The sequence below is a fragment of the Labrus bergylta genome, chromosome 19 (genome assembly GCF_963930695.1).
Source record: "Labrus bergylta chromosome 19, fLabBer1.1, whole genome shotgun sequence".
NCBI classification, from domain to species: domain Eukaryota; kingdom Metazoa; phylum Chordata; class Actinopteri; order Labriformes; family Labridae; genus Labrus; species Labrus bergylta.
In genome coordinates, this window is record NC_089213.1 from 9,345,766 (window position 1) to 9,373,497 (window position 27,732).

At 41.4% G+C, this 27,732-nt stretch overlaps 1 protein-coding gene across 2 annotated transcripts; it reads right to left on the reverse strand.

Moving 5' to 3' along the window:
* Positions 1–422: 422 nt before the first annotated feature.
* pkib (protein kinase (cAMP-dependent, catalytic) inhibitor beta) lies at positions 423–27,732 on the reverse strand. 2 transcript variants are annotated; one of them, XM_020638028.3, is made up of 3 exons: positions 27,457–27,732; positions 4,454–4,607; positions 423–2,336 (listed from the first exon to the last, which is right to left on the reverse strand). In XM_020638028.3, the coding sequence occupies exons 2-3, from the start codon at positions 4,593–4,595 to the stop codon at positions 2,254–2,256; spliced, it is 225 nt and encodes a 74-aa protein (XP_020493684.1). In that variant the 5' UTR covers positions 4,596–4,607; positions 27,457–27,732; the 3' UTR covers positions 423–2,253. The 2 variants fall into 2 exon arrangements, with proteins under 2 accessions (XP_020493684.1, XP_020493685.1); XM_020638029.3 differs by lacking the exon at positions 27,457–27,732 and adding an exon at positions 22,522–22,673.

A 27,732-nucleotide genomic window follows, 5' to 3' on the forward strand; every position in this document is an offset into this window, starting at 1 on the left:
AACCATTGCGCCACCAGTGTCCCAAATCTCACTTTTTTTAACAGAGGCCTTTATCCTCTGCTGGGTGGGCCACTTAAAAAAACATTTTGGGACACATGTAAGAGTATTTCCACTTCTTTACACCACTGCCTGTAAAATACTATTTTATTTGATAGACACAAGGGTTGTCAGGTTTTTTTTTTATTTCTCACAAAAAACTTGTGTAAATACAGGTCCCTGTGATCACATGTTCAAATCCCTTCTAAACGTAAAGCCCAGATGGACTCCAGTAAGAATTCATGATAAAAAAAAATGTACCAAATTAAAAGAAATGCAGCTTCAAAACCAGGCGGTACAAGCTGGGCCTCCATTCACTTCCGTGTTACTCTATGGTGGGTAACGAGCCTTCATTTATAGAAATGACACTATACAAGACACAGACGTAAATGTAAAGCTTGTGGGTTTAATACGGCAATTTTCACCACCAGATGGACTCAACATGAGGGATTCAGTCCAGCTACGTAAAACATACACACCACTAAGAGATCCAGGACACTACGAAATACACCTGTGATTCATCGACCCCCACATGAAAGTGTTGCTTATCCAGCTCCAGATAAACCGTGAAGACTTTCTCATCAGCGTTAGCAAAAGTACTGAATCAGAAACAAGAGGCTGGGCAGCGGCACACCAGGCTTCCATGGTTGCCTCTGATAAACACATCCACATACAGACACAACTACCGGGAACACATCTTCAAATAGAGACAATCACAGAACATTTCTCTGCGGGTACGGTTTGTGATTAAATCTGAGTAAAGGCAGCATGTATGACACATATGGATTTGACAACAATTCATATATTTACAGTCGCAGTGAGTGGATGTCTGACATGTGTGGACTCTCGATGTGTTCTTCGCTCCCCGTCTTGCATCCTATTCACACCTCTGCGGTATGTGTTGATGAGTGTGAACAGACTTTTTTCCTCTTTTGCAGAGAGCGTGTCGTCACTCGAAACACATTGTGTGTAGTGATGGTGTTGTTTGATGAGTCCTCCTATGCCCCAGTCAGCGACATATGCTGCAGTTGCTATAAGAAGCGTGAAGCCTTGAGCTGTAAAAAAAAAAAAAAGCCCTGCTGAAGCTTGCACAGAACTGAATGCTTTTCCTGATAGAGTGTAGGGTCTGCAGCTGCAGGTCTGAAAGAATGATTTAAAATCATCATTTACAGTGAAGCAGGTATGAGGTGGTGTGATACCTCCTTTAAAAACTGAGGAAACATCAATAGCCCAAAATGGTCAATAACAGTACATCAGAGAAAGAACACAACACTGGTTTTTGGTTGTGAACTGCCATGAGGCACATTTTTTTTCAAAGGTTTGGAAAATAAAAAAGACTTGGACTCAGCCATGAGCCAAAATCCAAAAAGAAATCTATCACTATCTCAGTGTTTAATAGCGCAGTGTCTACTGCTGGCAGTGCGTCACATTTGTCTTAAGGAATGTTACGAGATCCAGACAGCGCTCTCATGTCAATATGGGACACCTGGAAAAAATGGAATAAATCCCTAGAAATTGTTTGCTTGGATCAAAACAGTCTAAAGATGAGGGGTAAAAACTGTACATTTACGATGTAGATTAAATGTACAAGCGCCTCAGATTTGAAATCATACAGCAGATCATACACATTGAGTGTCAAAGTATAAGTGAGCAGACAACAAAGACTTTCCAGAGTCTTACATCTAATGTTTTCTTATGTTACAGGAGCCATTTAGAAGGCTTCAAACCGCTACAGGCTGCTATCAAAGTGAAATAGCACACATCACTTTTCAAACAAAAGTCAGCATGAAATGGTACTGTTTGATTTGTAAGTTCATGTTTTCTTCCATTTTTTTTTAATAAATCATACAAAAATAGTAGTTTACAGTGTGCAATCTGTCATTGTCCCTTTGATTGTCAGTGTAGTGTCTGCAGCGAGTCTTTAACTCACTTATACACACACACACACACTCACTGCCTCATAACTAAATGGCGTCTGACTGGATTCAGATAGCGCTGAGTGCCAAACAGTCCTAAGCTCCTGGCTCCAGTCCTTGGGGAGTGGGTCCGTCACCCTCCCCTCTGTGGCTCAGCTGCTTTCGCAAACAGACTGACTCTCCACAGATAATCACTCTCTCTCTCTCTCTCTCTCTCCCACAGGGTGCCCTCTGTGTCCTTGCTCATCTCGTCTCTCAGGTTATCTTTGCAGGTCTCCGGGGGAGGAAAATAAACGAGTCCCTACGATCCCTCACTCCCCTCTGAACTCTGCGGCGGGGCTGGAGGCTCCTCCGATGTAGGGGACTGGGCTGCTCCTGGACCATCTGCAAAAAAAAAATGTACGAGGGTGTAAGTAAATACTGGTACACTTATGTAATGCTATAACATGTTAGCAATACTGCAACAGGGATTCTCTTAAACAATGTATCAGCACGTTTGAATAATAGTTCATATGCAAAGTGTTGCAGCAGGGGTTATATTTTGTGTTGTTTGACTCCCAACAACTAGAGGGCAGTGTTGTAGAATACCTTCAACTATAAAGCCTTCCTTTCCTTAATAACATAAAACTGGATCATAAAATGTAATCTCAGAGAGCACAGGACTATACAACAGGCATTGGCTTTTTTCTTTGCTTACTATTTGACTCAGTTACTGTTTATCACAAAAACAGCAAAGTCAGCTTAAAAACAACCAATGGCAGCGTAGCCCTGAAAGCGTTAAAAATCCAGATTGTGTTCAAATTATCTGGGAGTCATTTGGGGCTAAAGGGGGAACATTTAAGTTGGCTAAGATCATGGAAATTAAACAAGTTGTTGCATAATTGTTAGTTTGCAACAGTCTACACATAACATCATTTCCAAAAACAGAACATCAAAACCCTGTAAATTATTTTTTTATAATGCAGATACAAAGCAGATTGGGTCGGCTAACAGATCACAAAGATAGTTTTGTATCAGAGTGCTAAAAGCCAGAATTAAACTGATGTACTATTAGGAGCATTCATGACATATTTTTTACATTGAAGGTGCAAAATGCAACTCTCAGAGTAGAAGGCAAGTAGATGTTACACGTGGTATCACCCTCTCTCACCAAAACAAAGCTGTCCCTCAGTGCACTGCTTCCCCTCCTCCCCAACCCCTTCCACAAAGTTTGGACCGATCGCACTAGTTTGTAGGACTGATCTCCGTTCAGATATGCAGCCCAAAGTAGATTTGGTCCTTATTACTTTGAAGTATTTTAGACCGAAGTCCGATGGTTCTCCTTCAGTCATACTCTTTCCGGTATGTGCCTGTACATACAGCAACCCTGAGTGGGAGGGGGCGTATCTCTTTCCCCACGTGGGATAGGGAGGGAACATAACCAAGCTGAAAGAAGCGCAGAAAGCTGAGAACAAAAAAACCCAGAGGGAGTTTGACTTCACTGTCATTTCATTACTCCATCCATCTAATCTCCTGCTTATCCAGGGCCGGGTCCCGGAGGCAGCAGGCTAAACAATTTGCCACAAACGTCACACTTCACAGCAACGTTTTTTAACTCCTCCTGGGGGATCTCAAGGCATACCCAGACCATAAGGGATATATAATCCCTCCATCATGTTTTGGCGCTTTGCGCCCTGTTGGATGTTCCCAGAAGACCTGTCAATCTAGGGGACCAGGAGGCATCCTTATTGCCCAATTTCGATGCGAAGGAGCAGCACTGATTCACCTGTTGTTTCTTTGGGTTCAACTCAAAAGACATTTAACAATATTGAACTCCATGTTGTATCTGGAGCCTCCAACCTGTTGGCCCACCACCTGCTAGGATGGGCATGGGGGTCAAGTGCATAGTAGACCAAATAGCAGGTAAAGATGGTGGTCTTTCCATGCTGATCCTCGGCAGCATAGACTGCTTATGTCATTACTCAACAATATATTTAGTCAGGATATTAAATCTCCTTTATTCATGTTTCAAATATGTTGCACATTATTTGATTCAGCAGCGTGCACTTTTGCCTGCTACCTATGTAGCCAAAAATACTCATCCTAGCTGTGGTGCACGTTTGGTGAGCCTGATAGACACACTCACTCATGTCAGAGTCGTGATGAATGACTCAGGATATCCTTGCATGGAAAAAGTCAGTTAAACCCAATTCCCAAGAAGCACCCCTAACCTAAATCTGGCTCTGATGCCTCTAACCAGAGCTATTTCTGAACCTTAAATCTGCAACGCCAAATCTGACAGCCATGGACTAAATGTCAGCTGCCTTGGCAACTAGTAGTGTCAGGCCTGAGTTGAGTTAGAATTAGAAGGGATGAGTCATCACGAGCTCCCAGTGTGTCCCATCAAATCATCTGTTTTCTATGTAAAAGCCTTAAAATATTTCCATTTAAACATTCTGATGTCAGTTCAAATGAATCACAGTGTGCTCCACATTGTACCAAAATAAAAGAAAACATGGGACCTTTGAGAGACAGCTCAGCCAGCTTCAGTGGCAGGTCACCTGGGTTTACACCTGCCGGAGAGCCCAGGATGTCAGGGAGGGCGTTTCTCCTCCCAGAGCGTCCCGAGGAGGCAAAGTCCAACACTGGCTCTACTTCCGTCATCTCAGGACCCCTCTATAGTAAAAAAACATAAGACAGAGTAGGTTGTTACATGCTTGCCTTCACAGAAGATAGTACTCGACAACAAGAAAGGATAATGCTAGGGAGCAGGTTTAGCTCGATGGTTAGAGGACCAGGGTGAGACTCCGCCCCCCAGCCCTTAGCTGCACGCCATCCCCAATCTAACAGTCGCTGTCACTCTTCTCTGTCCTATTGAATCAAGGCATGAATATGTTCATATTGTTTTGCTAATCAGACCTGTAGCAAAACTAAAATACATTTAATTCAATATGAAAGTTTGTGAGTTACAGCAGATGGATTCTTCACAATAAAGTCAGCAGATTCCAATCCATAAAATGTTGTTTAGGTAAAAAAAAAAAAAAAAAAACACTGCAAGGTACAGTTTAGTAATACAAATAAATTGAATTACAGAAAAAAGAGACCATACTCCACATCAAATATTTCAAAGATCAACCAAGTTTCAGAATTAATATTATATTTCATTGAAATGTAGCCAGATGTCTAATAAATCAGGATTTTCTCCAAACCTAAAATCAATTCTCTGAAATGATATGGATAATATTGTACCTAAGTTGTTACTTGATGTTACATAAAATATCACCTGCAAGGCTCATCTAGAATGACAGAATGTGCTAAAATCTTCCTGAGCCACATGGCATTTGTGACTTTCCCTAGCTTAAAAGACAACAACAACATTTACCAGAATACAGCTTTGAAAGTGCTGTCCACTGCAGTGACTTGTATGCTTGAAACATTTAAATGATATATATATAATGACTCTTCATTTTTGAAATAATTGACATGATACATTTTAGTCCAGAAGGAGACGTCAGTGTCCCTTTATCTTGACACATCTCCAAATGAAGCTCATCGGTGCAGTGATTTGAGCGTCAGGAGAAAATATTTATCATTGAAGCGGAGGATGTGTCTGTCTGGTTTCATGGCAACCAGCAGCTGGGGAGCCGGCTCTAGGCTACACTGGTGACAGGCAGAATTACATCCCTTGTCTCACATACACACACAAGTACAGCGAGTCGCTGTTGCTATGGCAACAATGCAGAAAAGGCTCTACTGGCAGGTAAACATATGACACAAATCCATTCTCTCACTATCTCCCTTTCCCTCCCCAGTCTCCCTCTTTTGTTGTGTTAACTTGCTTTAAATAACCGTACCATTCTGTGCAGCAAAATCCTTTTCCCCATCGCTCGCTCTCAACAAAGGATTGACTTGTGAGGTAATGTGTACTTGTGCAGCTATAACACACACACACACAAACACAATCTAGATCTCCAGAAAAAAAGAGGCCACAGGTTGGCCATCTGTTAGCCTCAAGTGCTATTGTAGTGAAGCCATTGTGCTCGCATAGCCACAGCAGTGCATTGTGGCCTATTTTTTGAAAATAAATCAATGAGCATGAACATGACTCTGCACGTTGTGGAAAAATGAGCAACACGAGATAAAAAATACAATGCTATAGCTTCTGCATGGCTCTGTCTTATTTAAGGGGACACATAGGTTTGTCTAACCTGTATATATATATAATTGTCAAAAAACTAAACCAAAATTAACATGACTGATCAATTCAAGCAGAAAAAAATGGTTTACATTTCAAAATCTATGCCCAGATCACCCACAGTCCAGATGATGAAATTCAACAAAAAGTCAAAATCAAAAGAATCAAGGTTTCTTGCTACTAGAGTGGAAATCAATAACTTGTCATACCATGCCATGCATTCCATTCCAAGCCATACCATGCCAAACTATACCATACCATACCATACCATGCAAAGCCATGCCATTAATTCCATCAAATACCACCCCATGCCATTCATTCCACCCCATGCCCTACCAAACTCACTGTGCAATTCCATACCACACCATGCCATTTTAGACCATTTCATGCAATCCCATCAATTCCATACCATACCATACCATACCATGCCATACCATACCATCCCACAAGATTTTTTGCTACTAGGGTGGAAATCAATAACTCGTCATACCATGCCATACATTCCATTCCAAGCCATACCATACCATACTATACCATACCATCCCAAGCCATGCCATACCATCCCAAGCCATGCCATTCTATACCATACCATCCCAAGCCATGCCATTCTATACCAAACCATTCCAAGCCATGCCATTCATTCCACCTCATGCCCTACCAAACTCACCGTGCCATTCCATACCACACCATGCCATTCTAGACCATTTCATGCAATGCCATGCCAAGCCACGCCATCAATTCCATATCATACCATACCATACCATCCCACTACAAAGGTTAAGTGCACGAGTAATTTCACTGCAATGCGTGTCATTTTCACCTCCTATCAAGCTTTATACTTTAAGAGAGATTGTTGTTTCATATGGGTGAAAAGTGAGTCTTCTTTGGCCTGTTCATTTCACATTACTGTAATTTGTCATGAACACCACTGTGATTAGTCATGATGTGGTGAGTTTATTTATGCCACATGAGTGGGTTCCATCCATATGTTTTCAAGCCCAAACTCATTTTTTTCCGCAAACAAAGCTTACATATCTAAATATCTCAAATAAAGGCTTTAACACTTGGCTGTAGTGAAAGAGTCGACGTGATTCAAAAGAAGAAAAACGTGAAGGAAAATCATGACCTCAGAGAAATATGGGATTTTAAGATGAAAACAGCAGATCTGTACTGTGTATTCCTTTTATTATTACATTAAATAAACGTAAATTACATAACTAAATTACACTTCTGGCTGTTTTTCAAATGTCTGAGGTGTGATTGGAGCTCATCCAATTAGATAATGTTGTTGCATCCTCTGTTTTAAAATAGTTTAATGACATCAACTTTAAATCTTTTTGCCTAACAGTAGTTGCATGATCAGCAGGTCGTTCAGGTCAGATGGATTTTGGGAATCTTCCACAGTCTGTACTGTACATATAAACAGATTATTATGGATTAAATATAGATTTGTTTTTGTTTTTCCATTTTGAATGGTTGCCTTGAACAGTGACAACCTCATTCCACCTCTAGTGTTTCCTTGTAGAGCATACACTCCAACCAAGCTAAGCACTATGAATTCATATAAAACACAGAAGACGAGGCCTCAGTGGGCTTTACTTCCACTCAACCTTCTGCCTTCAGGTCTCTGAATTGAATTGCTCTCTTGTGAACGATTCTGTATCTGCAGTATTTCACTTGTTACTGTAGGCGTCCCACAAGACAAAGCTGTCCATAGTTCAAGTTCAAGTCCAACAATAGGAGTGTAATCAGGGCTTAGCCGGGGGAAGGCCTCGCACAGCACCTCTCCTTCCTGCCCCAGAGCATCTAACAGGCTTGTAAAGTGATTATCAATGGAAACCCCAGATTTGTCTGTTGATCTGTTGAATTAAAACTACTACAGACTTTGGCTGGAATAAATCCAGGTATATGTTTAACCTACATTAAATAACGGATATCTGCCACCTGCCTGCTGATGGGAACATCTACCATCTACTCTCTCTGAGCATTTTCTTCTGCAGCTTGAGGAGTATCATGATGTTAAATCTGCAGCCCTTAGAGGAAAAGGTAGGCAGCGTAAAACAAGATGATCATTTATTTATAATAATCACGATCATTACTGTTATTTTTGCTTAGCTATTAAATTACATTTGAGTGATTAAATTAAGGCTAAAGACACATTAAACATAAAAACCAAAATGTAAAACTGTTTTGGGCAGCTGCAGAAAATATCCAAAGACGCTGCTTTTTGATTATAGACCACCATTATGTCATGTGTTGGAGATGCAGAAGGAAAGATATGCCACTGAAGTTAACCCTGGGAAGTTATTAGGTCTGAAAAAACATGATTGTTGATGCTTATGTAAGATAAACTCTAATGCTGGAAATGTCCCACCAGGGATTATAAAAGTATTTCGGATGAGTCATGCTCGGACAAAGCAACGGAGTTACGACGCTATGATGAGACTTTCATATTTGAGTAAACATGTTGTTCCACATATTCACAGTTTCAACAAAAGAGCGGAGAAGAATATACTGGCAAACAGAAAACATAATGAAGCTGTTTCATCACGTGCATGGAGAGCGCATCGGACGTGCAAATACAGTCTATGGTCATGCGTTGGTCACAGGATAGAAACGCCATAACCACCTCGGACTCGCTCGCCTTAAGTTTTCTGTGATATTATAGCCCAAAACTCAGGAAGCGGACAGGTGGGTGGGAGATGATCTCTTTAGGAGCTGTTTCCCAGTTTAAAATAATTGATTTTTATTTGAGTATATGCAACATTGCCTTTGAGTTGAAAAGGTTTTGCTTCAATGTACTCGTTTCAGCTGCTCCCCTCAGGCAGCCGATTCAGAGTACCATAAGCAAAAAAGAAAACTTACAGAAACTCTTTTATCGCCACTGCAATATGCATTTTAAATTAGACTAGATAAGCATTACTTTTTACCTATTTATGGAACTTTTTGTTATGACTTAATGTGAGTCGTCGTGAGTGTTTGTATGTTTTTATGTTAATAAGCCTCAACAAAAGGTAATTTTCTGTCACTAGGTGATAGACAACAAGGTTTTTTAAATCTTAAATCTTGATTAAAGTCTCACTAAGTCACTATCGATGTCAACATCAAGATCCACTATGACTCCAAACTTAATTGCAACGTCTGTTTATCAACGTTGATTAAGACGTCCGAATTAAACGTGGAAAAGTCAATGACCCCTCATCTGAACAGGTTTATTTTGGCTGATAATCCACCCACAGTTAACATGGGATTAGCTTGTCAAGACAATTGACCTAGATACTCTGATGTCCGCCTTGGCTCAGTGCAGACACAGGAACAAGCCGCAGGTATGTTACGCAACAAGGTAGCTGTTATGAAAGCCTTCTTGATTAAAGAAATGTCAGATACAGACACGGTTGATGGGTGAAGGAAGAGGACATGTTGAGCTGCAGCCCTGTGACAGATCTGCAGTTAAACAAAAGCTCATGGAGGCTGCAAATTGCTACCTGGGCATTTTCTAAACGCAGAAACCTCTATAATTATACTCGAACCATCGTCTATTTTCTAGGCCGCTGTGTAAATAATAACGGTGCTAAAATGATCCTCTCACATCTGGACATGAGGGAAAAAAATAGATAAAAAGAAGCCCTTTCACTCAAGTCTCCTTCAGGTCTGATGTATCCCTGCACCCTAACATCCCATCACATTCAATGTTGAAGGGTAATCTTTTCCACAGCAGCGCAGGGTTATTGTCTCTGACCCAACCTCTCAGTGCTCTCAGCGCTGGTGAGAGCGACTCTATTCAGAAGGAGCCTTGCTGTGGTAAATGGAAATACAAGTCCAAGAACGCTCGTCTCCACAGACATTTTCATTGACAGTGAATGGAAGCTTTCAGCACCACAGACAGCGACACACACGCACACACACAGAGAGCTGCTGAGAGCTCCATAACCTGAGATCGGTGCATCTATTGCAAACAACAAAGACATACTGCCCCATCTGTTGTGTGGAGGAAATGGCAAAAGCCAAGCTCTATTCAAGAGCTTGGCAGGTAACTAGTTCATTGATGTTGGCCTACATTACATAACTCGCAGACCTTTCACTGGACACCATTCAGAAACAGCAACAAAGACAGTAACGTTTCAAGGTTTGGGGCTTGTTTATCCACGAAACATCTTCTGCTAAAACTTCAGCACTTCTCCATTATTTAGAAAGGAGCACATTTGTCAAATATGAAAGAAAACAACAGGGGCTTCCTGATAAAAGAGGAAGAATTAAAGAACACACGTTTGAATCTTGCAAAAGATTCTGGGGTTTTACTAAATCTGGCTTTAAGATATAGACTTGACATCGATGCTCAGGTTGTGAACCGGCACCTCTCGCCTCTCAAGCTTAGATTGTGGCATCAGACAAAACATTTAATTGAACTAAAACCCACAGAATTTCCCTCCTTTCAGCATAAAGCAGGAGAGCAATTTGAGGCTACACAAATTACACTGATCAACCTCAAACAACAGCTCTTATGATGTGTTACATTAAGCATTAAGTTGTGTGTAATCCTACAAATGAGGCACTCATTCCCAGCTCAACACTGTCACAGCTCCATTTGTGACACACACTCTTATGCATGTTCACAGTCATATCTGCACTAACAGTTTGCGACGCTAGACTTGATCCCAGAGTATATGGCTGCATGAACATGGGAATATCAGCGAGAGATTCTTTTTCATCTGCACTGTAAACAGCTTCCTTTTTAAGAAGGACCATTTTGTCCATATAAAATTAGTCAGTTACACTATTGATTGACACTGACAGGCACTGTTGTGCACTGATTTAAAGACTGTCCAGTTAAGAGAACATTTAAATGAAGGTATCAGGCCGCCCCCCTAATATAATGGTAGGGGAAACACTGGGTATTATTTTGTTACCATCTCCTTAATACCTGCAATTTCTTCAGATCCTAGATTTTAAAGAGATCGGTGTCAAAGTTTTCTTCTTTCAAACAACAGACAGTGATGGATATCAGTTCTCCGAGCCAAGCAGCCTGGCCCGCCTGCTCCCTGTGGCTGACCTCTATTCTGCTGTTCATCAGGCTAACACTCACAGCTCGACAGACCGTCACTGCACACACACACTGTCACTGACTGCACACACACACTGTCACTGCACACACTGGCCCTCACTTATCAAACGTACGTACGGCAGAAAAACGGGTGTACGGTCATTTCCACGCAAAGTTCGACACTTATCAATTTGGACGTGAGCGGAGGGTACGCTCAAATCCCACACCAGGTCTCAGCTCGTGTACACACGTTTTCAACTCAGTGTGGACTTGCAGTGCAGCGAATCTGTCTGTGTCGGAGAATAATTAGATCTACTATAACAGTACTTGTTAAGATGGATAGATAGAGGTTCACAGATTTACTGTTAGATAAGATATGGCCTCTAAAATGTATTTTATATTACGCTTCACCTCAAACAATCTCTGTAGGCTACATTGCTTTTTAAATAATGTTGAGCAGCGCGAGCTGTCAGGTGATTTCTTTAGTTGTGTGTTATATTTGATGAATTTATGTTTGTTTAATCGATTCAATTATTTCGATCCACACCAACACTGTTGAGATTTCCATGCAGGCGCATTTCTTCTGAAGCTCTTTAATCCTACATTTCAAGCTGCCAAACAACACAATGTTATTCCTCTTTACTTCTCTCTGTTATGGTGTCACTCAGGACATATCTAATTTCTCTTATTTGCCGTATTACCTATCTCCATGCCGTAAACTCTGGGGGCAAGGACAGCTGAGCCGTGAATAAATAGGGGCGTGGTATTAAAATGACGATCGTTTCCAGCCACCACACTTATCAACACCCGGTCTTGCGTACGCTGTGATCAGCCAGATACGCATGTTTCATACTGTAGGTCCCATGATTTCTACACCTAAATCTGTGCTGGTTTCTACACCAGATTGATAAGTGAGGACCACTGTCACTACACACACACACACACACTGTCCCTGCACACACACACTGTCCCTACACACACTGTCACTGTCCCTGCACACACTGTCACTATACGCATGCACGCACACAGTCCCTGCACACACACTGTAACTGCACACACACTGTAACTGCACACACACACAGTCACAGCCAAACACAGTCATCACACAAACTGTCACTGCACACATTACAGCATCCTTACAGTCCATTCATGACAATTAAGTGCATGAAATACCTGAACTGTCTATGACACATTTTCACATTTATCATGACTTATAGGGACATTAATTGACAACATGAGAGGTTTTTAAGATATTTTTTCCCAAAAAATGTTTGAGTCATGTTCAAGCTTTTGTGGTTTGTATGTGTGTTCATTTCAAACAACATAAACAACAATCTCCACCTGCAAGTTTGCAGCAGCACCCTGTTGTCTGCATGTTTTAACCACATTTTACACCTCAAATAATGTCATCTATGCACAGCCAATGTGATGGCATGAAAGACCCAATCCTGGACTTTATTTTGCAAAACAATAAAGTCTCTAGCCATTATAGTTTTAGATCAACATAAACAACAACATGAAAAAAAAACAGACTCCCACAGCCAGCCGTAGGAGGTCAGGTTTTTTAAAGGCTTGATAGAAAAGCCAAGTTAAAAGAAGTAAGACGATTCATTGCAATAATCCAGAAGGAGTCATCCTATCTCAACAAATCCAACTCCTATATATCAAGCATATATATATATGTGTTGTATTCGTGCTGCAACTCCTGTGGTCATAGGATTAGACCGAAGGGGTTAAGGTCAGAAAAAGCGTTGAGGCACTGCAGAAGGAATGATGTTTACACAGCCAGCGCAGACACAAGAAGTTTTAGATGAATAAATAATGCCTGGGATTAAGTCCCCTGCTATTTTTAGTCCCTCGTACCCTGTCATTATTCCCTGTCCTTTTCCCCCACTTTTTTCACTGTTATCCTAAAGCTTAACATGCTCTAGCTGCCATGGAAACGACACCATTGTTATAAAGGCAGCTATACAGTGGAGGAGGGGAGACAAGGAGGAAGAGGCAGAATATCTTTATACTGCATCCCCCCCCCCTGCTCACTGAGGTGTCTTTTGTTATGTTCACATCATAATTGATGTTAACTTTAAATTTGGGGGAGCTGTCGGTACAAAGACAATTAATGCAGAAACAATACATATACTGCTGAGAACGTGGTTTGTACTGTAGGTACATGAATGACTCTGTAAACAGGTTCAATATGAAAGGTTTAAAGAGTAGCAAAACAAAATACAAGATCAGACGTGTGCAATGCAAAAGTATCAAGTATACCGAAAACACAGTGACTGAGGAAAAAATGCAAAGAATAGAGGCAGGCATTGCTCATCATTCTCACATGTGCAGGTGCAAACAAGGTCAAATATATGCACGAAGGCTGGAAGGTGAAGCACGATTCTGCAGTCGGAGGTTGATTTTTTTTTTTCCTGAGCAGCAGCACTAGAGAGAGAGAGAGAGAGAAAGAGGCAGAGAGCAGCAGAGACATGAGACTGATCTAATGAGACAGCGTGATCACAGCCTCCCTTCAGATCTCACAAACATCCCGGGCACATCTTTCCGTCTTTTCCGCTGATCCACACGGCCCCTTTTTCTCACTATGGCTGCCTGCTTTCATGTTTCAGAAGCCAAAAATGGATGAGCAGAGGCTTTTACTCTGTAGATAATATGCTCAGGCTGCAGAGCTTACAGAAATCTCCAAGGCCTTGTGCTACAGGTCTGTACAGTATAATTCAGCGGATTCTCTTGATGGGTGAAATATCTGCACATGGAAGGTATTTTATTAGAAACCAACTTCTCATTCACCTTATTTGAAGGATCTGGCATTTCTGTCATTATTACAATCAATAGAGTTCTATTATTTTCAGTGTCCTGTCGTTGATCTATCGAGATGTGTATTGAACTCTGTGAAAATCCCTCTCTTACTCATTTAATAAAGACCTTTTGCTATTAGCAATTAACACATCTTAGCAACAAGACTAGGAATGACAGTTGTTTGGCAAATTATTTTTCAGTCGTGCGTAAGTTTACCTTTAAAAAAAAAAAGAACACAACAGGTTGTAAGAAATTTCTTCCCTCCCAGGGTGGTCTCAAATGTTAGCATGCTAGGCTAATTCTTAATACCTTATAGAGTGCCACAGGAATGAGTCCTAAAACCCGGACGTGAGTTAGGATTTGAGCGCCATGGGGTCTATCATCTAAAAGTCAGTGGGGATTTTCTTTTATGTCGTAAATCTGGTGATGTTATCATTGCTAAATGGAAGTATTTTTGTCTTTTTCATTCTCAGAAATAAGAAAATACAATTAATATCAGCACCGTAGAGAACTACAAGCAGTTTAAGAAATCAACCGTTGTACTAAAAGGACTTAACAAAATCTCACTGATTCTCCTCAGCTGTTCCATCCAACTGCCCTCCCTGTAATTGACCGTGTTTAATGTGCAGTAACAACAACAGGCCATTATATGAAATGAGGCTGACAAAGCGCGTTCCATGTTGCCAAATATGAGACAGATTGAACAGCTTTTCACGAGGGTCAATCACCAAACAAGAGCGCCCATCTATTTACAGCAATTAAAGTAAAGAAAGGCTGGCAGGCGGAGCTGGCAGAGGCCTCGACAACCATCTGAAGAACAGAACGTGTCGAAAAAAAGAACATGCTGGTTTTGAAGAATGCGAGACTTCTCTATGTGTCGTTTTCTTCTTCAAATCTGACCAGCTAATCCGGAAACACGGTCGAATGACTCTCCAACCTGCTCCATTAAAAAGGCAAAAACATGAAGGACACCACATCGTCTTCACCACACAGGATGTGATTATTGTTGCTACACACAGGACGAGGATGAGACTCTGCAAAGGTGAGCATGGATTGGTTTCCATTTGACCACGTTTGGTTCAGGTTCCTTATTTCTCCTGTTTTAATGCATTAAAGCCAATTCACTTGTCTTAAGAGTAGGAGTGCAGTAGCAGAATGTAAACACAGAAAAGAGAAAGCTACCCCCTATGGCATGCAGGCGTGTGGAATATACTTAAAAAGACAATTTAATTTAAACGATATAAAAGCAAAAATGAATGTTAAAGTTTTGGTTTGCATATTTTCAGTGAAAAAGTTGTTGGCTGAGTTAAATTAAAAATAGACTTATATAAAAGTAATGTCGCTCAGTCATTACTTTTGGGCCTCCATACATGTGTGGAGGTGACTGTGTCTGCAGAGACGCTGTCTGTCCTCTGCCTGGACTTTGATGTTTTGGTTGACTCTGGACATTTCTTGGCTCGGAGCTGTTGTCTTTCTCCAGGCCAATTACAGCAAGCAGTTGAGATTAGGAGTGGATACAAATCAGGGATTGGACGCGATTCAAACCAGCGCGTATGATGGACGTGCATGTGGCCTGCTTTCTGTTGGACAGACAGATGCCAAACATCATCGGTTAGCTTATGCTAGCTTGCAGTGTTGGTAGCAGTAAACGTCCACACTGAGTCCTGCAGTGAGGGTGCGCTTCTAGGGGCGTTGAGCCCGGGGTGGGGGGGCGGGGCCTAGTTTGAATACTGTGTTGACAAGCTGCAACGCAAAATGATACTGACTCTACCTTTTAGAATTAAGGAAGGTAATGCACATTTTTGTATTCATTTCCGCATCTCTTATTACACGGCAATATGGCAGACACGGTCACAAAGGGGCCATTACACAGTGACTGCCAGAGAGTCTGCAGTGCAGATTGAAGCCAAGTGAAAATGAAGGAATTTTGTTTTATTTGCATTGAATTTAATTCTTTACAACTGATCTCATCGTGCTCCCAACTGGACATAAAACGGACCATTTCAGATTATTTCACAAGTGAATCTAGCAGCTGCTGTAACATGGAGTAAATGAAGGCTAAAAATACAAAACATACAAAACATACAGGGCTTTAAGCGTAAAAGTTCAAAATCCATACAAGATAATCAGTCAGAACACGTAATGCCAGAAATAAATTAACCAAGCAGTGCAGAGAGAAAGAGAGAGAGAGAGAGAGAGAGAGAGAGAGAGAGAGAGTGGATTGGCCAAAGAATTTTCCAGACTTTTCTGTCGTGTCAGTCGAGGTCTATACAAGGAAAGATTAACGACTTTAGGCAGTGATGTAATGTGACTATGTGTCTTTAGCTCTTGGCAGTTGGGTACAATGTTAAAAAAATATATAGTGGTGACAGAAATAAAATGAAGGAATCAATGAGAAGATGTTTCAGTGACCCATACCCCTCAAGATGAAAAATAAATAAAAAAACTGCTCAGATTGTGATGATTCACACAGAACACCCAAACATTCAATGAAAAGAGAGTTGTTGTCATCCATGACGGTATACGGGGCAGCCTGTGAAAACAGTTACATAACGTCCTCCTGTGCTCTGCAGGAGCTCCTTTGAAGGGTGAGCTAAACCTTGGCCCTGTTTTTGACCTGTTTTATTGTCGGGACTGTTAGATTCAAACCAATGTTGTGGATTAAATCCACCAGTGGCCTTGGCACGGGCAAGAGTGTTGATCAAAGTACATCCAATAAAAGTGTTTATTTAGCTTCTGACAGGTGCAGATTGTAATTCTTAGTGTGTGACAGCATTTCAGAGAGGATCACTTAGAGATCAAGATCACAACACAAACAGCTGCTACTTTTTTTTTTTTTTTTTAAATCTTTGAGACGCTATAGACTAATAGATGAAGCCTGAGTGTTGTCACCCATCTGTTACTGCAGGGAGCTTTGTAGTCCTATCGATGGCGGTCTCCATGCTGCAAATGCTGTCTCACGCTATCTTAACAGTGAACCTAACGACAGCCTGAGAGCTGGAGCTGAGGCGGGTTTTAAGCCTCTTGACAAAGCGTCATTGCACCTGCCTAAGGCTTACACACCCATAAAATCAAAGAAAACCCATACAGCTTGTGCCAATTGACATGAGCCAATAAAATCTATTTAATTCTTCTTGCACCAGGCAGTAATCATGTTAATTTCTGCTGTAAAAAACAAGCTTTTTTATTTTTTTTAAATGGAGTGTGTATTACTTCAAGTGCTTCTGTAACTAGCTTCAAGTGGACACTCAACACTTGGGTGTTGGATTTTGCACTTCCGCATTGGCTTAATATTTCAACATTAGAGGTCGTCGCTTGGGAGACACAGGAGTCGCTGGTCTATCACACCGCCTCCATCTTTTAGGTTTCTGTTGTTAGAGGAGTTATGTTCAGGTCAAAAGAGGATTTACGGTAATCAAACGAAAACATAACAGATTAAGGCAGCGGAAGACCAGCAACTTCCCTATTCCCCAAAAATCTATACATCCATATTAAAAAAACAAAAACATAACATGCGTCTCTATCGGTGGATAACTTTGGCTCAATCTTAATACAAGAAAAGAGGCAAGTTCTGAAAGCAGAGGCAGCTTTTAAGAGTCCATATATCAGTGTAACCTCTTGCATCAAGACTGAAGGCCAGGAGGATAAATCTTCTTTATGTATCACACATGTCTGATACATGTGTGATACGGGGAGGACAATGTGTGCTGGCGTCACATCAATATTTCAGCACAAAGCCTGTTGTTTTGAGAGTGAGACCGGGCAGTCCTCCACCCCGGGCGCTCTCAGAACTAGACCATCATGTCACCGCGAAGAGGCCTGGGTTGCTGCGGCTGCGCGTGCTGCTCCCGCATGTCGGCTACCACCCATAGGCTCCTGGCAGTCTCCGACAGCTGAGACACACACACACACACACACACACACACACAAACACAACAAATGCTATAAATCCAACACACACACTGCCACCATGCATCAGCAGAAGTGTCAAGCTCTGGTGTTGTGTTTGTGATTAAAGCTGCACCCGGCGCGGGGGATGAAAGAGGAGCTGCAGCAGACGAGGATTTCATCTCCACCAGGAGAATCCACTCATCTATTCATCCATCCATTTTCAAACATTTATACCGATCCAAAATTAACAGAAGAGGGCTGATGCATTTCAACTTGTCGTCTTCCAGGAGAATCCTGAGATCCCGAACCAGACAGGACATACAGCCAGCTACAATATTTAAAAATGAAAACATTATCTGTCCAAATGAGCGCCATTTTAGAGCTAATAATCCAGTAATCCATAAAGACTGTGCACTGGCTACTCCAGGATAGGCCCTGGTTCTCTCATCCAAACAGCAGCAGTTGTAGAGCCGAGGAGGTTTGACACAAAAATTGCCTGTGTAAAAGCTTTCCACCTCCAAACGTAGACAGAAGTGACCAGATTTGGTAAAAGTGTTTGGGGCTAAAGAGGAGAGTGGGGCTTAGCTGTCAAAATGTGACGTTGGATGCACAACGCTTATTCATTAGCTCGCTAATTAGCTACTAAACAACAGTGCAGCTGTCAGATGGAGATTCTGTTCATGGTGGTAACTGACTAGAGTTGTTTGCACTAAAAAGCTAAAAGAGCTTGTGACATGTTATCCCGCCACGAACTGAAACACATCTCAGGTGGGAGAGTACGCAAGGGTGAACAAATAGCGATGGGTTAGGGCATGCATGCACAGTTTGATTGTATAAATATTATGATGGCATGGCAACTCACACGTACACATGCAACATGCACAACCAACGTTCACACCCTGTATGTGTAAAATCAGGATGGAGCACTGGCAAAGTTGAAGACAGATGCAGGTGTATGTCAGTTGCACGGCTCAAATAAATCCACTGTTAAAAAAAAACGCTCTCCCTGTCTTACCCGCGCACACACACACACTCAGCAGCATCACCCACATACAAAAGCTAACTAGCAAGCTAAATCATAACAAATAGACCATGGCAGCTGCAGGTCTACAGCTATTTCCTGCCAATGTTTTCGTTCATGTCTTTCTTGACAGGAGGCCGGAGTCACATCAAACAGGCATGCCTGCTGTTGCACTTGTGCTTTCAGATGCTGTCTGCCATTCTGCACAAACAAAAATGCCAGGAATTCATCCAACCTGCACCCTTCTGCCCCCCCCCCCAGACACTATATGGAAAACCTTGCATTATTGTGACGCAATTTGGCCCCGGCTTCAAAGTCAGTATTGCAAAATGTGGTCACAGTGTAAACAGTGTACGCCCGGTCTTACTCAAAGAACCAGTATTCTCATCAAGACAGTACGCCGTCTTCTCTGGAAAGGAAAGTCACCAACCAACCTGTCTCCTATGCAGCCTCCATAGAACAATTAACCGCTAAGAAAGACCAAATATGTGTTCATATTTGTATGAAAAAATAAACCTCCGAAAGGCAGCAACATCATAAGACAGATAACAAGTGCAGTGACTGAATCAGCTGTGGTGAAACCGAGCAGACAGCATGTAGCCCCCACCTGTTACTCATACTGGCCACACCCTAATATGCAGAAGTTTAAGCCTTTATAGAACTCATATGGTTGAGTTATATATCAGTTCATCCACTCAATATCCTGTCATGAAGGGTGAAATGAGTTATGGAAACCAAGACTATTTGTTTGTACCATGATCCTGTAAACTTGTGTAACACTGCAGAGTTGACCACTATACCATAGTGTACATGGAGGTTGCTGCTTGGCAGTAAAGTCCATCAGCTTCTTTGCTAACTTTGTGTTTCTGACATGGTGCTTCTGCTCTTTTTGGCTGTGATTTGATTAGTGAAAATAGCTGCTTGCTGCTGCTGGAAATCAGGCAACAAAAGCCGAGCGACAGGCCACAACACCAAAAACAATTTGCTAAAAAGGCTTTAAAATCTAGTTTAAAAAATATTTTTGGTAACAAGTTGTTAGTGGATTCCTCGTAATTAGGAATGCATTCAACACATAACAGTCATTTGATACTTAGTTTATCTAAAAATGACTGATTAGCGCACCTTTAAGATTTGTTGTAGTATATAAGCAGAAGTGTTGAAGCCATCAGAGCGCTCCTCTATTCCCTCCAGAGTGAACTAATTTTACAGAACATCTGAATTTCATATCCATCAGTAGCTGATGATACTCAAATACTCAAACATGTCCCTTTTGCTGCCTTTCGAAGATGCAAATGTGCTAAGCTTTCAGGTGCAGCTGGCTGTGAAGAGGCATCTTCATTTTATAAAACCATGTTTGATGGTCCCATTGAAACACAATTCAAACAGCAGTTGCACCTCTCATACTCTTACCGCCTCTCCATTTGCCAATCAACAGAATAAGCTCTTCAGATCGTCGATGTCTGACGGAGCGTTTGGAGATGCCGTGCCGGTTTCTGGGGCAGACGGGATTCCACGCTGTAATTACGGGGAAGGGAAACAGAGCAGCTGATTCTATTGTTTGGTCTGATACAGTGAAAAAGGTCACTGATCTGTGGAGTGATTGCATGCCATAGGAATAACAATAAAGCCTTTGTTTGCATCGAAGAACAAGCCCATCTCACCTACTGTTCCCTTTTCCATCTAATCAGTATGGAGAAGCTGGCAGCAGGAGAGATGACATTGACGAACCACAGTCCTTTCCTAAAGAGCCGGGCAGAAGCATGCTGGGGGAAGTCTATTAAGTTACATTGCTACCCCCCAAGCCTTTGGTTTGGCCTGGTTGCTGGGGAAAAAAAAGGCACAGGGGCTCGAGTTCAGAACAGTCTAACACAGAAAAACATGCCCTCTCTGTTCCTATCATCCTCTCTCCTCGACATCTCTGTAAAAACATGTCCACCATCATATACATCCTCCAGAGACAGGTGGAGAGAGAGAACTGACTGATGTGTTTTATGGGCAGAAAGATAAAAGTAGCATATAGGTCACAGTAAAGGGCAACAGGATTGACAGAGGCACCAGCCAGGGATAAACTCTTTAGGTCACTGGTCAATACAGAGGAATAATGAATGACTGGAATTTTGCTCAGGAAATTTCTGTTTCCATCTTCAAAGTGGCCAGGCCCAGTAATCAATGGGGATTGGATTTGGCGCCGGGTGGTGAAATTGTAAGTGACAGGCGACAGTTGGCAGCCGTTTATCTTGCTTCAAAAAATAAAAGTAAAATCTTAAAAAAAGGGAGGAGAACTTTTCTTTCTTTTCACAGAACTTGTCTGGACGACAGCTGATGTGGAAAGAGGCCTAAAACAGCATGGGTTCCTCCAGTTTAAAAAAACACTGAACAAGTCTGCACCAGGGATGAGTAAAGCTTGGTACCGTTTGAATTTTTTTTTGATGCCAGTGCCAACACAAAATGCCACGCCAGTTTTTGAAACCCTTCAACTCGGACTTGGCTTTGAAACCCGGTGACACCTGATGCTAGTTTGTACATACTTAGATTGTTTTTTAGCTTTGCTGTTCATGGTTGAGGATGTTTTTTTTTTACCATAGACATAGACAAATGGATGTAGTCTCATAGTTATCACCCATCGGTTTCTGTAGAGGTGTTACGAAGCCCAACGATGGAGGTCGCCATGTTGGAAATGCTACCTCAACCTCACTTTTGTTCAATCTAGAAACAACTTCTAACAAAGAGGTGGAGCCGAGGCGAGCTATAAGCTTACTAGTGAACAGCTACAACACGTCCATCTGTCAGTCAACTCAACCCCGCACCTAATATGTGAATAACAAATAGGATAATAAAATTAAAATGGATGTAAAAAAATATGGGAATATCCAGAACAGCTTGTTCTACTGAAGGAATAAGCATCTGATACTAAATAATTATTTGACTGAGGCTGTAAACATGTTTATTTCTGCTAGCCTGTAAAAATGGCATTTTAATATGGGTTTCCTAACAGGGATTCTTGTCTTTTGCATAGAAGCTTAAGTGGACTGCAGTTTGATGTACTTCCTCATTAGCTACATTTTTCAACTCCCATGTTGCTGCTTGGGTCTCAGCCAAAGCAGAAGTATCAGCAAAGGTCGCCACCTGTCCAGAACCTGTAAGTCTACACGACCATGCCATGAAAATAAAAGCATTTAAATTGTTTGAAAAAGAATGCCTTCAAGGTTTTATAGTTTTTTTTTATGACTCCATGTATCTAAAAAAAAAACAAGCACCTCAAACGTGTAATTTGTAGAGTCCCGGAAGCGCTCCATTCTGTAGTTTTTATATGGACACGTTAATAAAAACAAACTAATCTTTGGCTCATCGCTTGATTAAAACAAATTCACGAGGTTGAAAGATGTTAAAAGGAAGAAAGTTAAAGGAAAGTGAAGTGACTCTTAAAACAAAAATCAGTAACAAACAGCACTAACACCTCAGAGAGTTAAATCAGTAACTATCAGGCGTTTTTTTGCTGGACAAAAGTTGTGATTGTTTTTCAGCTCTTCTCTGCTTCCTGCATTTAAAATAGTTTAAGCAAAAATATCTGTATCACATCTTCTTAAATATTGTTCAAACGTGAAGAAATAGTGAATGTGTGTGTCATAAATCTTACCGTTTAACAGGTGTTCGGTTTAGCCGCTCAGCAGTGCCCGGTTCACTGCGGAATAAACCGATTTTAATAGCTAAGCAGACACCTGTTTACTGATCACAGTGGCGGCCTTTGTTCCCTCATAAAAGATAAAGATAAGGCTGTTCAGCAGGGAAGTGATAAAGGAATCGAGCAGCAGGTAGCGTCAGACACCTCTGGCACCTCGGGGTCAGTACGGGTGGGTAGAGGGCACCCGGTGCCATGTCATCATCTGTCTGCCATCGCCGGTGATGTTAACTCACAGCGACATGACGCCTGATGTCAAAGACAGAGCAGGAGGAGGAAGGAGAACAGATGATGGGAAGTCAGATGATTCAGCCAGCGGTAACAGAGCAGAGGCTGACTGCTCCCACGGTGTGAGCAGAGCCCCTTCACTTCCCATAAAAATATATTAACTAAAGCTTTTTTTTTTTTTTTTTTTACGATTACAGCTAACTGGGTATTCCCATAAGTATAAAGTTGCGTCCTCCTTCACCATCAATACATTTAAACAGCATCACTTGGATTAGGCTAGTTTATTTCCCCAATTGGGAGCTATTTGGGTCAGTGTCTTACACTTATTTAGAGTACACTTAAAGTTAAAGCTGCACCAATCATTATTTATCCGTAGTGTAATGTTAAAGGTTTCTCACAGGCAAAGTTGTAAAAGCATTATATATCAAAAAGGACAATGTTTAGAAAGGAAATTCAATTTGAACTTTGTGTTAAAGGAAGAGTGGGCAAACAAACTGCTGTTTGGCGACCCCCTCCGCTATTCTGAAGCCTCCGCTCTCCTCCAGCGACACACCTCCAACCCCTCTCCACTCGCCCTCTCCTCTGCATTGACAGAGGGTAGACTTGATTTGTGTGGAAAATGTTGCACATTCTGACCAATTCCCTGAGTAGGTAGCTAAACACATGAGGTCTCAAGAGACGCAGCTTAAAGTAAGCATAGGTGCAGGATCTTGTAAAACGGAATAGTTTATTTCTTCTAAAAGTTATTCTGGAATTGGTTTGGTTTTCCTGCTGCCAAGATGAAACAAACAACTTTATAAAAATTTGTCCAAATAATGTTGCAACTAAAAAAACAGCCTAACAACTTTCCTTCTCTCTGCAGCTACAACAGTAATGGGAAACAAACGTTTTAAATATGTTTGTTTGTGGAAGCAAATAGCTACTAAATATTATTGGAAACAAATACATTTAAATCTTAAATTGGGTGAGATGCAACCTCAGAAATCATCGCCTTTGATCAGCTGATGACTTGGGCCTCTGGGATACGGATTTCTCTGTACTTACGGTGTTTCCAGCATTGTCAACTTTTGACTGGAGGTTGGAGCGATCATTTACTGATTCTCTTTACGTCGAATGGGAATCGATCTAAACGCTGATTGGCTTTAGCGAGACAGCGTCAAGCAGATTTGTCGCTCCAGTTGAACTCTTTGACCTGCAATAGATTCTTTGCCGCACTTCTGTGAAGAGCTCTGTTTAAGAAGATCAATGAATTATCATAAGAATACTGCAAATTTGGTATCATTACATGGATTGCATTCTGCCTGCTTTTTGCTGTCCACACAGACACACGTTTGGTCAACACAGCTCAGACTAAAAATGAACTACAAACAGAAACCAGAACACTTCTCATGCTGAAAGTGTCGAGTACATATTCTACATTTTTGTCAAATCTGCAAAACAAACTATTAGAGCATCAATACCAAGTTTATATTTATTGGAGACCAAATAGAAAATGATCACCCAACGCCACAGTTCCTTTCAGCTTTTCAAAGCCTTTAAGCCTCTTTTAGCTTATTGTTTTGGGTTTCCTCCTAATTTAAAAATGAGCCTCTAATCCAGCCTCTTTAAGCTGTTTATAAAAAAACAACAACTCTGAACTCACCTGCTGTTTGTCCAGCACCAAATAAACAGCGAGAGCTCAGCTGCGTAAGAGACCGATAGATTTCTCGGGGGTTGAAGGAGGCCAAAAGTAAATCAAACACTTGACCTTTCCTTTTTTCAGTTAGCCATGATGAGGACTTCAGATGAATACTAATGTTGCTCTAGGTCTCACTGATGTCTAAACGGAAACTGTTTGAAAAACAAAGTGACTATTTAAGGTGATACATTTATAAATGGCTACAGCTTGTTCTGCTGCCCTCCAGAAAAGACAAAATAAATATTGCAGCTAAAAAAATCCAACTTTCTCCCATTAGGTCAAATTTTAGCACGGTGTATCTAACTGAAAACAAAAATATTACTGAACCTAAGGCTAGTTTTTGGATATTCAAAAGACAAATTCAGGATGCAGCATGTGCCGTGTGAGGCTTAATGGACTAAACCAAAAGGCCGCCAAGACATGTACATTTCTGTCCCACAGAAGTGGTCAAAGTCAAATGAAGTCCTCGTATATCGCACGCTGTTTGAGTGACAGACGATCACTGCATCGCACAGCAGAAACATCACAGCAGCAGCCAGCCAACGAGCAGAAGCCAAGAAATGAGGAGTGTCTCCTCAAATGACCTCATGGATGTGTAATTAACACAGGGTGAAATCACAAAATTAAAAAGGGAGAGCCTTGGAGCTAAAATGAATATTATAAATATTGAAGAGCTGCTGGTAGCCCGGCGGAGCCAGGCTTCATTTTCCATATCTGACAATGTGATGAAAAACCCGGATCATAATAGCAACCATCTACAAAGGTGTTACTCGATGCGTGGCTCTTAACTGACCCTTTGTCAAGCCCCAACCTCAACAGGAAGTAACCCTCTGTCAAGCCGCCCCTCCATAGTTACTGTTACAAGGTTAGACAAAATCTCCTTCCCATTTGAAACACTTGAAAATGCCCCACGATTTGAAAGACTTCTATTTATATTTAATTGATTTGAGTCTTTCTAAACGTGGCCTCATTAAAAGAATAAAGACACAGATACAGTAGGATTCATGAGGGAAATCTGTAAAAACTTCATCGAAAATCATTTAAAATATGATCAAATCTGATGCTAGTGATGTGGGCTGTCTTGACATTAGCTGTCTCACCTCCACTGACTTACCTCTGGACTCCAGCAGTGAACATCTCTGGAGCCAGGAGTCTGTAATATCCTCTAAACTTTGGCAACAGAGCCTTCAATAAGCAGTTGAAAGTTAGTGCACAATTTTACAATCACAGCAACATCAGTTAGTGCTAAATGTTACTGGGGGGGGGGGGATATCCCAGATTACAATGTGGATATCTTTTTCTGTCACTTTTGCAGAAACCTTTTTGCATGTAAAAAAAAAAAAAAGAAAAAGGCTTTTAACCATGATGTAGTAACAAAAATGAAGGTCACAATATCAAAGCAACGGACTGAAAAGACTTGGCCCAGGCAAAAGTTTGTCTAACCTGGCAGTAGCCCAGCAACGGTTGCTATGAGAGGGGGGGGGGCTCTTAGATTGGTGAGTCAGTGAACCAATCAGAGAGCCAACAAAGGGTCAATTGGTGGCTCACATGGTTGCTTATAAATCATATGCTAGCCAATGCATATTTAAACAATACACTACACTATAAGAATTCAAATGTTCACATACATACATTTCGGTATCACTATAATTTATTTAAATTTTCCAAAAACCAACCTGGAAACACTGCACACGTGCGTAGGAATGTTAGCTCGGCTTGCTAGCGTGATGTGCACAGGCAATAAAAGTGAATCCATTCCACATGTAGGCCAAAGCTTAAGTATAAGGTCACAATATAACCTACTAAGGTTTGTGAAGCAGCAGAGCGACTGGACTTTGGTTTATATAGTGCACATTCACCATCTCGCTGCATTAACAATTTCTGCTTTGGCGTCCACTTTCTCCTCTTTTCCTAATAGGCTAATTCAGGCTTGATATATAAAGTGATCAAGACTCTCACAACTGTCACAATCTGACAATCTTTGGAGACTAATACACACACAAAAAAAGTGGAAGTAGGCTTATACTCCATACTTTGATAAACAGCATAAGAGCTGTGAGCAGAACTTTGAACTTGACGCTCTCTTTGTGGCGGCAACAATCAAGGAAGTTAAACATTGTTCACTGGCAACCCATTAAAATGATAACGAGCTGGTTGAAAACTTTCCTTTGAAAGTAAAGCAAATTGAAGGGTTTGCTAATCATAACATATCAGACAAATAGGGTTAATATGTTACATCATTTTGAGTTCAAACTTTAGTTTTCAGGATCTTATTGTGACTCTTTTGCCTGATTTTAGGACTCAAGTTGTCACATTTAAATACTGAATACTGGCAGAAAATACTGCCTTAAGTTTAGGCATTCAAACACCAATCTTCACTAAACCAACTAATTAAGTAGTAGTAGTCCTGTCTTATTAAACAATACAGAACTTTAAGAGTGAAATGATAATAATAATATATTGTTATTATATTATAATGTTATAACAGATGTTTTCATTTATAGTTTTAACATTTGCATTGTTCAATATTTAAACTGGACTGATTTAATGGTTTCACTCCAGTTCACCACATGATGATCACCATCAGAAGGTCACTGTTTACCTCTTAATAAACCAAAGCAGATAATCCAGCTGCCATAGAGCTCTCTGCAGGGGGTCGATGACATTTTCATGTGAACAGCTGATGCACACAATGCTGTGAGCCCATATGGAGGTGACAGGTAGACTGCTGGAGAGGCCTGTTTTTTTTTTGTTTCCATTATGGTGTCTTTAAATGTGAAGCTTTGTGACTGTTGACTGATAGGTGAGCCTTTTTTTTTAAGCTTCTGTTAATTCTTTTTTTTTTTTCCTCCAGATAATGGCTCCAGCATGCTTCAGTGAATCTATCCTAACCAGCATATTCTTCTTCTGCAGCCACTCTGTCGTCCTACCTGTGGAGCCGAACAGGTGACAGTGTAGCCCTTTTGAACGCAACGACGGACACTCACCAACTGATTTCTGTGCGTTTCGCCGTGGGGAGAAAAAAAAAGACACCAGGTAGTCCAAAGTTGGAACTAGCCGCCTGCGACCATCTTCAGCAGGGAAGAAGAAGAAGAAGAAGAAGAAGAAGATGAAGAAGTGGTGAGGGAGCGGAGTGTCAGCGGGCCCGTCCGGTTCCACACATCACACCGCCTCATTACAGCTCACACCGCGGGACCCGCGGCTAACAGGAGGACTACACCATAGACACTCACCGCACGGACAGCCGAGCGCTTTACAGTGCG

Coding starts and splice junctions, on each gene's coding strand:
- pkib (XM_020638028.3), bottom strand. CDS start 4,595: ATGACGGAAGTAGAGCCAGTGTTGGACTTTGCCTCCTCGGGACGCTCT. Junction 2,337..4,453: donor GGCTGAGCTGTCTCTCAAAG/GTCCCATGTTTT, acceptor TTTTTTTTGCAG/ATGGTCCAGGAGCAGCCCAG.